We start from the raw sequence: 11,271 nt of genomic DNA on the forward strand, positions 1-11,271 counted from the left end.
GTGGGGTCTATAAAATACTTAATTTACCCTATAGTTGTAATGTCGAGGAATTTAGTCTATGTTCTCTCCCATATAGCAGTTCTGCTGGGGCTTCCACCTATGGTATACAAATATCCCCTTAAGTTATATGAAGGCTGGAAGAGATGGACAGTCACTTTATTTCAGTATAAACTATAAAATCTTAGAAAAAAATCCTACCTGTCTGAGCTACTTTTCTCTCAGAATCTGATGTTTGGTCTGCCAGCCCCTATAGCATAAATTTGACAGCAAATCTAGCCAAAATTGATAGCTATATGCTTTATTGACAACTTTTTCATATTGATTTTCTGTTTATATATTATTTTTTAACATTTGAACAACTTGGCAGCATGAAATTAATGTGACTTTACAAGAATTGATTTTCAGAATAAATATAATCTTTTAGAATATTATATGTAACCTGCAGTCATCACATACTCTTCATCCTGTCTGTCTATATACTGTACATCAGGTTAAAGGCATCTGGAAATGGGAGATCTTGCTTGCACTAAAAAAAGATCATGTGACACTATACTAAGATTTCTAGCACCACACATATCATATCAGGATCTGAAAAGAAAAAGTATCACTTGCACCCATTTGGCCTGGGTGTCTTTGCTTCCCAGAGAAATAGGTTGTAAGGGTCTCAGACGTCTGATATACAAGAATAGTTACTCGGTTGTCTGGATAAGACAAACCATTTCCAAATATCCTATAAGAGGTTTATTTGACTATAAGTGATAGTCCAGTATTCATTTATTATGCAAAGCAATGGTGGCAAAAAAAAGGTTTCGCCAAACTATTTTAATGGTGGTCTTTGTTTTTTCATAACTGTTTTTTCTTCTGCTTTGATAAAATATTTATATACAGTAAATCCATGAATAAACTACGCTCCACAAATCAAAACCCTACTCTGTTAAGATCCTATAGTCATATTCCCTTTAAACATTATGTTAGTAAGTGAACTTGCTTGACGCAAACTGGAAGTGCTTTTACTAAACATTGGGGTCTTCTTAAAGGGGAGGCCCAGATGATGTAAGTAAAAATAACAAACAGTTATTCACCTTCCTGGGTATCTGCTTATACTATGGAGTATGAAGAGAAAAAGTTTGGAGTTTGGGTCAAACCTGAATCTTTTTGAAAAATTTGGGTTGAATCTGGTTCTAACCAAATTAGTTCGCTTATCCCTAATGGAAATGAGTATCATGGAAAGATCAGACTAGATAGGACTGGAAAGGTCTGTATTGGAGTCACAAAATGTACTTTGTCATAAAATTCTTCAAAGACCATATAGCTGAGCTATCACATACACATATTACTATATCCAAAATAACATGTCAATATGCTATAGTAGATACAGAATGCCGCTATGTCTCTGTAACCTCTATCTGTCTTTGGACAACACATCACAACCATCATAATGCAATTAAAAGCAAGTAGATGTTAAAGGTCTTGTCTAGTTGTCTCCACCTCAGTAATTCCCAGAGGTTGTTAGCTGGCAGACTGTTTAATGGCCCTTTGCATGTCTTTTAACACCACCATTGCACAGTACTCATCAATAGCTTGGAGGGTGCAGAGGCAAAGAAAATTTTTAGATCATGTTAACAATATGTAAGGTTAATTGCGGAAAGGTCACAAGCGGTGCAAGGGATAAAATGGTGCGGAGTGATAAAGAGTACATGAACTTTCTGATTTGGAACATCCTGCAGAACATATTAGTACTATACAACTAATAATTATTAATAAGATAAGATTAGATAATCCTTTAATAGTCCCACAGTGGGGAAATTTCAGTATGTTACAGCAGCATAGTAATACAGATACAGGATAATGCCCAGTAATATATTAAGGAAGTAGACATACATATGTTGAGAACAGAAGATATACTAGGAGTCCATAGCAGCTAAGGAAGAGAAGAAAGAAAGAAGGAAGACTTCAGGAACATTTAGTTCTCTGTGTGGAGTGATCTTCGCTTGGGCTGATGTAGATGATGTAGCCTGATAAAGAGGTTTTGTATAATACTACTGTGTTTCTCTGAAAATAAGACATACCCCAAAAATAAGCCATATTCCGAAAATAAGCCCTACCCTGAAAATAAGTCCTACCCTCAAAATAAGTCCTAGCTTCAGCTCATTAAAAAAAAAAAATGTCCAGACAGTTATACAAGTAAAAAAGTAAATAGAATACAGCAGAACCTATACAGTAGACACTTCAGCAATGAAAGCAGACACCCCAAAAAGAATTGCACCCCCAAGAGAATCACATATTGACTTTAAGGGATGGTAAGATGACACTAGTGAGTTAGTTCTTTACAATAATAACGGTTGACAACAGGTAGTGCTGGTTTCTCACACACAGATCAGGTAGTCCTGCTGGAATGACTACATTGTAGCTGCATCTGGTCACTAGCGGGATCCAACTGCTACCCTTGGCTGCAGTGAAACACTGCTGCAATGGCAAGGAGCCTGAGACAGGAGTGACACAGATCTGTGAGTGAGAGCCCATCCACCAGCACTTGCCAACTCTAAATTGTTTTAGGTGTAAAGGGATCTGGTGAGTGGATTAGTGTTCATGAAAAAAATAAGACATCCCCTGAAAATAAGCCCTGACCAATCTTTTAAAGCAAAAAATAATATAAGACCCTCTCTTATTTTTGGAGAAACACAGTATGCTCTGTCTTCTCCTAATAGGACTGACAGCTAACCATTCTCTAATGCTAAAGCTCCCCGTAGCGATCTGCAGCCAAAAAGCGCTGTGGGAAAAAACACGTTGGTAACGTTTTATGGTTTTTGCTGCAGCGCTTTTCACTGAAAGTCCACAGAGGTTTCCTCTCCGGACTTTGTGCTTCTGTTACACCTATATGGAAAACTATATTATCTTATGTTTTTTTTCTACTAGTAGAATACATTAGTGATACCAGTAGTTTCATGGTCTTAAGGGTTGATTGAGAGCTTTACATTCAAAAGCAAGATACATATAATTTTTTTTTTTATTTTGGTAAATGCCCTGTCATGCCCACAGACTCCATGAAAACTTCACTCTAAGCATCACTTTCCTATAATTATATGTCTATTCATTGGTAGCAGGTAGTATTGTTTAATCCACCTAACCATCTGTCCCTATATAATTAGAAAGAATGGATTGATATGTCTACATATAGCATTCTATATTTCTTCATGGGCTATGTACAATTTATTGACAATACTAGTGTCCATGTGAAATACTGTGTGCTATAAAAGTGTAGTCTCATAAGGAAAGAAGCCTATGATGTTAAATATCAGTCATCTATACCAATGAAGAACTTTCCAAGTGTATGTGTCATTTGATATAGCAGAACATAAACACCTATGTCAATATTCAACAGCTGCATTGCTATAACCTACACAATGACTTTTGAAGATACCATTGCAATATACATTTAAATTCTAATATAGGAACATGTAAACTAACGGTTATATACAGTTAAAGGAGTTGTATAAAATTAGAAAAAAAAAATAGCTTTTTCTCTCAAAACAGTGTCATTGTGCATAAGTTATGCTTGGTATTGCAGCCCAATCATATCCACAAGAAGACTGAAATGACAAACATAGTCAGACTATAGCAGGTGTGTGTTTATATACAGGGCTGGGTCTAGGTTTGTGTGGGCCCTTGGACGACGGTGCCCCAGATGGCCCCTTTTGGAGTAACTCATTCACAATGCAGCAAAAACCAAGTAGATACAATCTGTTCAGACATTGAAAAGTAAAGAGGAATTTGAGGCGGGCATCTGCCCACAGTAGCCCCCACAAAGTATTATATGCTCCAAAATGGCCCTCACACATTATTATATGCTTTGCAGTTGCCCCCACACAGTATTATATGCTCCAGAGTGGCCCACATGCAGTATTATATACTCCACAATAGCCTCACCCAGTATATATGTTTTTCTGCCTTGTGACTGATCTCTTCAGGCCAGTAACTGAGGTCCTGCTCCCCAGGCCGCACTGCTGGGGCCTGTGACCATGATGTCATTACGCCGGCACCCCATGTGACTGCTGGGCCCCAATCACAGTACCCACAGTACCCTCGGGAGCAGGACCTCAGTGACTAGCCTGAAAAGCTCCAGAGTGCATGTTGACCCCAGAACAGGTGAATATAAGTATTTTTTTTTATTTTTAATCACCTCCCCGGGACTGGAATCTATGGGAAAGGGGCCCCAGGCCCCTCTCCATTAGCAGTATGTATATTGGTTGGGGAACCACGCTTTCCCCGACCACTATCATGGTGGTCCAGGCCCCCGGCCATTTACAGCTGGGTATCCTGCGACACTGCCATGTGGGCCCCTTCTGGAGCTTGGCTTAACACTTGCCTAGGAAAGCCAGGTGCTGACACTGGCCCTGTTTATATATATATATATATATATATATATATATATATATATATATATATTATGAAAACTGAGAATCTCATCCTTCATATGACACTTGAACAACAGTTTTGTGCTCTATAATGAGTGAGATATATGAATACAAAGTGACCCCCTGCAGCCTCAACTTCTCTGTATTACACCTGAACTGCCCAGTACTCATTGTCAGAAGCAGTGAGAATTTCTAATGCCAACAAAGAATTGGGCTATAGAAAGTGGATTTCAGCACAGGCTTCATGGAAAGGAGCCAAAATCCATTAATTTAATATATTACAAAATGTATTAATAGCACAAATAGCACCAGAAAATAAAAAATGTAGACAAGGTGCACAAGGTGAAGGCGTTATATACTAGATAAGATTCCTATAACTCTACAACGTTGCTCCAGAGGAAGACAAAGCCCCCCCCCCAAAAAAAAAAAACAAAAAACAAAACATGAGTTGCACAATGAATCCACCATCACCCCATCTTATGGCAGTGGGTTCCATAGCCTCACTGATGTGCTGTCCTTTTATGTATTTGTACATTGTTATTGTTGTAGACATCTTTTTCCTAAACTGAATTATCCCAAATTTGTTAATCTGTCTGTGTACTCCAATCCACCCATTGCCCTAATACTCTAGGTTGTCCTTCGCTGCACTCTAGTTAATTTATGTCTTTCTTGTACGCTGGGGCCCCAAATTGCTCACGTTAGGTTATGTGTGGCCGAACCAGTGGTTATATATATATATATATATATATATATATATATATATATATATATTTTATTTGCCTTGGTAGCAGCTGCCTGGCACTGACATACACTTTTTTCCCACTTTCCTTGCCCAAAAGAAAAATATTCATAACATAAAAATTATCCAAAAATTATCAAAAAATGATGTGCACACCAAAATAGTAAAGATTACAGCTCAGCCAAAGCAATCCCCGTATGGCTATGTCAATGGGAAAATTCATAAGGTTTGACTCTTGAACTTCAATTATGAAAAAAAAAGAAAATGTTGAGAACTTAAGACCCAAATCTTAAGGGCATATAAATCCTATTTTGTTATGATGAGTGGGGGGCACTAAAAGAGGATACAACACAGGGTACATTCAACCTATGGTCAAACCTGCATGTATACGCATCTTAACTGTGGTGATCAATTCTGATGTCTGATAGGAGGAATATGGGGATAATGTCACTCCTTAAGGAGAGACCACCTTCTAAGGCATATACAGTCTTACAAAAAGCCATTTTTAGTTCCACTGGGAGGGTTATGGGAAAAAACAAGACCACAAAACAAAAAAAATACCATATAAGAGTCAGCTAAAAAGGACTGGGACATCTTTCATATAGTCTTTTGTTATGTCCAAGTCCTTTTTAGCTGACTCTTATGTGGTATTTTTTTGTTTTGTGGTCTTGTTTTTTCTGTATCAATAGGATTTGCGTGTGTATTGGTTATAATCTTGAAAAAGGGGTATTCCCAGAAACGCTGTCCAATGCGTCGTGTGTAAGAAACCTCAATAAAATGTGTGTTTATTCAATGTTTATGGAGTAGCGCAGTGTCCTTTCCATCCACCGGTCATTATTCCCACTGACTTGGCAACATCCTGCATCATTGCAGTAAAGGCTTGTTGGAAAGTCGGGCATGATATTCAAGGGAGTTACCCCTCGAGGGCAGCAAACAGAAGCACTGTTTCCCTATTTACATCTTGGGAAATGGATTTGCATATTTTTCCCATGATAGGGGGAAAGAATTCACCACTGAGGTCTGTATAAGTCTATATGGAGAGTCATAACTGAGAAGTATCCATGTTGGGTATGACTGGATTGTAACAAAGCAATTTGTCTTCAGTTAATCCTGATTTGTGGACCTTCTTTGTTGAAGACTGTTGGACACTTTTGACTTGTAGACTCAAGACTCTTGAGTTTATCTGACAAGGAAATAGGGGATGGTTGAGTTTCTACAGAGGTGGTTGATGGAAAGTAAAGGCTTATGTTTTTTTAATGTAATAAATTTTTCAATAGAATGTTAAAAAAATGTCATAAATGAACATGAAAACAAGACAGTAGAAGTCATTGCTGAGAAATTGAGATCCTAGGTTTGGTTTTGTCCAAGGGAAACAACTGCATGTAGTTTTTATGTTTTCACTGTGTTTATCCATTGACTTCTCCTTTTACTCCCACACGCCTACAACATACAGATCCCTAGTATGTCTGTATGAACACTACTGGGGACAGGTATGTGAGAGATGACAATACAGCAAATGGAGATAAATAGACTTAACCTGCTCTGGTCCTGTGTACCAGGCAATGTGTTTTGCTAATGTCATGAGTTTCTTCAAATGTCATTGCTTCTCCTAATCATTTAAAAAAAAAAAAAAAAAGATCAAAACAAACTTAAATAACATCTTGCACATTTACAACAGCCTAAATACCACCAAGGGTTTTATTTCTTTTTAAGACTCTTGCCAAGCTGCTTTCAAAACCCGTTGAGTACCCGTTGCACTGTAAAGACTTTTCTTGTGGTGAAAGGAATGTCGGCCACTCAAGATAATGTCATGCATATCCAATAACAGAAATGGTAGTAGTAATGAACCATATGGCGCTCATAAGTTGTAGCACTCCATAAAATATAGAACATGTCATACATGTAAACAAAGCCAACTGCAATCTCAGGACGATCCTTATAGATAGTTCCGACCTTAGACCACTTCTAAATTTTCTCAGCTTTCCACCCGTGAAGATCTTTTGGCTCAAAAGTATAATTAAGACAATAAATTTGGTCTTTTTACTCTATCAGCATTCGTATCATAACAGCCCACAAGACTTATCATAGCAAAGACACAGTAACAAGTAACTAGAATATGTTTGCCAGCTGGCATCTCTTATTATGTTTCCTAGACTTACTGGAAGGTCTGTGTTGTCTGAATACATCCTAACTAGTGACCTTAGCTTTAGTCACAAGTTTGTGTCATCAGCTGAGGATTTGTCTGAGAAGATTCCAATTATGTGTAACCTTTTCTAATGCAACAAAGTCTTTCTACCCAGAAAAATGTTCATAGAAGGACATGCCCATGATTATTGTATCCAGATGACGTGTATCAATGATAGATCTAAAGGCTTGATACCCTCTCTTTAGGGGTGTACATAGCATAAAATGGAAGTCCCTTTCGGTGCTGACTAGTACCAAAAAATCTTACATTGAACATAAGGTCCCAACTTACATAGGACATGTCTAATGTTCCAATGAATATGAAGAGGTTTCGTAGAACCAACATTTATCACCTATCTATAGGATGAGCATTGTACTTGCTGATCTTCACCTGTTTCATTGACTTTGAATTCTCAACAACTGTCACATTCAGACTCCTTCTCACTGAGAAGGGGGTGTGAGGCAGAACACGGGATCCCACTTCTGATGACTGATAATTGGTCCCAGCAGTAGGAAAGTATCGTATAAGACTGCTCATACATATCTGGACACCTTCTTTTCCCTTTCATCGCATCTACTTTTACAATACAAATACTAAAGCTGTCCATATACATGTGAGAAGACAACAGCAATAGGACAATCTCATGTTTATGGGGGCTTGCCGACTTGGGCAAAGTCTTATAGGTATCCTTTGTTCTTGTGGGAGATAAGCCACTGCTGTTGTTTTCGGTGGATAGAAGAGTCTAGCAGCTCTGCCGTGCATGTGTTTTTTATGGACTCGGTGTGTTTTTGGTATAGACGGTTTATATTCTACAAATTTTTGGAAGTAAGGTTTGATTATACAGGCAATATCCATACTTATGTTTTATTTCCAAGTATTTTTAAAATATTTCAAAATTTCTTTTGCCAAATAAAATTATTGAGGTGAAACCAAGAACTTCCATACAGTATCTACTGGAGATTCCCTTCCTTCCCCATGCATAGCAGGGATATACTTGTGGCCAGCTATCTGACTGATGACTATCTCTTATCACAGTCACTACAACATGTCCACACTGACTGCAGTCATATAATAGCTAGACTCAGAACAGTACACAAAAACACTGAAGCTTGTCTACCAATCTACAAGCAATTAAACATTTTTGGTCTTATCAATTATTGGTATTTTTTAACAATAGCACTTTACAGAAAACTCAAAAATATCCACTGGTCTAATTTCAATTTTTCTCATGGCTTACTTCAAAGATCTTATACTACAGTATACATAAGGCTATCCTTTCAGTTTAGATCATGCATACACATGGAAACAAAAAAGATGCACAATTTAATACAGTGTCTTGTAAGATTTAAACATGTCTCATCCTTTGTGTGATACCATATTAATATTATAAGCATTAGATTAATGTTACCTAGGGTATCTACCAGCCATCATCCTCAGCATTACAGTATTTGTATATGCTGCTAGTCCCTTACGCCTAACAGTTATAAACAGTTGTACAGGTGAAAATAAGAACATTTGTAATATATCTTATTAAAGAAATGTGTTTCCTCTCTGTTTTTCAGGCACTTTCTTTATTGTAGTCTATAAAGAGGAGAGGGGAGCTAAAAAAGACAAATAATTGCTACTATTATTCTGCTACAGTTATATACAGTTCCATGCTTTTTAATATTGCTAAGTTGTAGATAAAAAGCTGATAATACACAGAATGAGGCAATAAATCAATGTACCAGCCAGCAGGAGAATCATACTCAACCCCTCCCTGCTCCATGGTGTTGTGCTGTATACTAATATAATTTAAACTATGTAGTCCGATTGAAGCTAAGGAACAGGAGAAGAGCTTAATACGTGGAGAGGGAAACAGATCTCCTTAATAAGATATATCACAAAATTTATTATATCTATTTGCAGTATTCATTTATGGCTGGAGCTATGTGTAAGGGATATTTCTCAAATTGAATTCTGCTCTATGTTTATTCTCAAGTTTTGTCCACCTATGCAATTGACTTAATTTTAGGTAAGATCTGCTCTCATATATTTGCTTACTGACCCCTTCTAGCCATCTGTTCTATCTATTTTGACTGAGCCTTCTTTGTATAGCATGAGAACAGAATCAGTTATGTACAAAATCCACTATGTCTTGCACAAAAATAATCGGCATGTTCAACCAAACAAAAGGTATATGCTAATGGGTGAATGGAGGTCTGAAAACTGCTCCTCAAAAATCTGGCCCATTTAAGTGAAGATGTTAAACATTCATACATAGAATAGATATTATGCTGTATCCGTGATGTAATAATCCAGAAATGGTAGCAGGTTTAAGCAAACTGCAGCCCTATTGCTTTTTCCAGGGACACAGATAATGAGATAAATGGAAAGATATGAGATAGATAGATAGATAGATAGATAGATAGATAGATAGATAGATAGACAGATATGAGATAGGTAAATTAGATAGAAGATAGATAGATAGATAGATAGGTAGATATGAGATAGGTAAATTAGATAGATAGATAGATAGATAGATAGATAGATAGGAGATAGATAGATAGATAGATAGATAGATAGATAGATAGATAGACAAGCTAATATAGTTTCTAAACCTCATGATATTTCCCATATTTCTAGTTGATGTGTAAATAATTGTTATTAGTGATGACTTTCTGACATGTTGCAGAAGAGCGAAGCGTGTGAGAATCCTGGAAAACATCCCACTCTGAATCTTGAATCCTTGGTACTTACTACACATAGTGACAAATGTGTAGAAATGTCTACTACTAAAAACTTGCCCAATATTAATGCCCATTATTATTTGTACATACACTTCAATTATACATCACACAACCAAGACAATCCTACCAGGTTTTGCTGGTTCAGGCATGGTTGTGTCACCCTCTTCTTGGGTCCAGGCACAAACTCCCTCTTGAGAGCTCAACTTGTCTCTTTAAAGACAGTCTCTGCTGTCCTGGGAGACGTTGATAAATGTCACCTGACCCCAAGAGCTGGTTGCCAAATTCCTAAGTCATTCCATAAACTTCCCTAAACCTCTTGATGGGGGCATTCATGGCCTGGCCTTAATAGTGTCAAGCAGTGGAGGGGATAGGATCTGATTTTGTGAAGGCTTTTGAGACTCCCAGTTGAACTGAACAGTTATAAGTGCAATAGAGGAACCAGCTGCTCCTGCATGTAACCTCAGTGAGAGACGAAAGTTGAGAGGGGGATGGAAGCTGCAGCTAACAACCACTTTTCTGATGGCTCAAAAATATCTAGAATTGTAAAGATGTCTCCAAGGACCCCTTATCCTGAGAGGTTTTGCGGCAATGTTGAAAATAGACACTTGTTTTACTCCACAGATGGTAAGAATAAAGAGAAATAAAATAAATAAGAATTTCCCTACATTCTAATTAAGAAAATAAGATGAATATCAAATATGCGTGTTGAGCTGTAATCTGACTACATGTGATGGTCTCTGCAGAATGGTGTAATAAAACAAGTCATTTATTTACATACCTTTAATGTTTATCTACAGACAGAAGATCCAAAGTCCAAGATCCAGTGCAAAATCTATAACAGGGCCCCCAAATTATCATGTATCACATGCACTACTTGCTGTGAAAATAGGATCATTTTGGGCACTCTTATCTACAGGGTTGATGGCAACCTCAATCTCTTTATCACCTTTTGTTATGTGCCTGGTTTAACTAAGTACATTCCAAAGGGATAACATGAAGATTCTGGATCCCAATGTAAAACCTGTAACATGACCCCTTTTAGCATGTGTCACGAATAATATATATATATATATATATATATATATATATATATATATATATATCTGTATGTATGTGATGCCCCTACTATTCATAATGTTGGAATTATGCCCCACAGTGGCCCCTGTACCCTCTATTGTGCCCCAAAGAGGCACAATAAACTGT

At 37.3% G+C, this 11,271-nt stretch overlaps 1 protein-coding gene across 2 annotated transcripts in view; it reads right to left on the bottom strand.

Annotated features, from left to right (window-relative positions):
* Window positions 1-10,302, bottom strand: part of LOC142210769 (myosin-binding protein C, fast-type-like) — a 74,892-nt gene extending 64,590 nt beyond the window's left edge. For both annotated transcript variants that reach the window (XM_075280178.1, XM_075280177.1), the window contains exon 1: window positions 10,196-10,302. In XM_075280178.1, coding sequence (XP_075136279.1) covers window positions 10,196-10,217 — 22 coding nt within the window. In that variant the 5' untranslated portion in view covers window positions 10,218-10,302. The remainder of the gene's footprint in view (window positions 1-10,195) is intronic.
* Between the last annotated feature and the right edge of the window lie 969 nt (window positions 10,303-11,271).

Source organism: Leptodactylus fuscus, chromosome 6 (genome assembly GCF_031893055.1).
Source record: "Leptodactylus fuscus isolate aLepFus1 chromosome 6, aLepFus1.hap2, whole genome shotgun sequence".
Classification (NCBI taxonomy): domain Eukaryota; kingdom Metazoa; phylum Chordata; class Amphibia; order Anura; family Leptodactylidae; genus Leptodactylus; species Leptodactylus fuscus.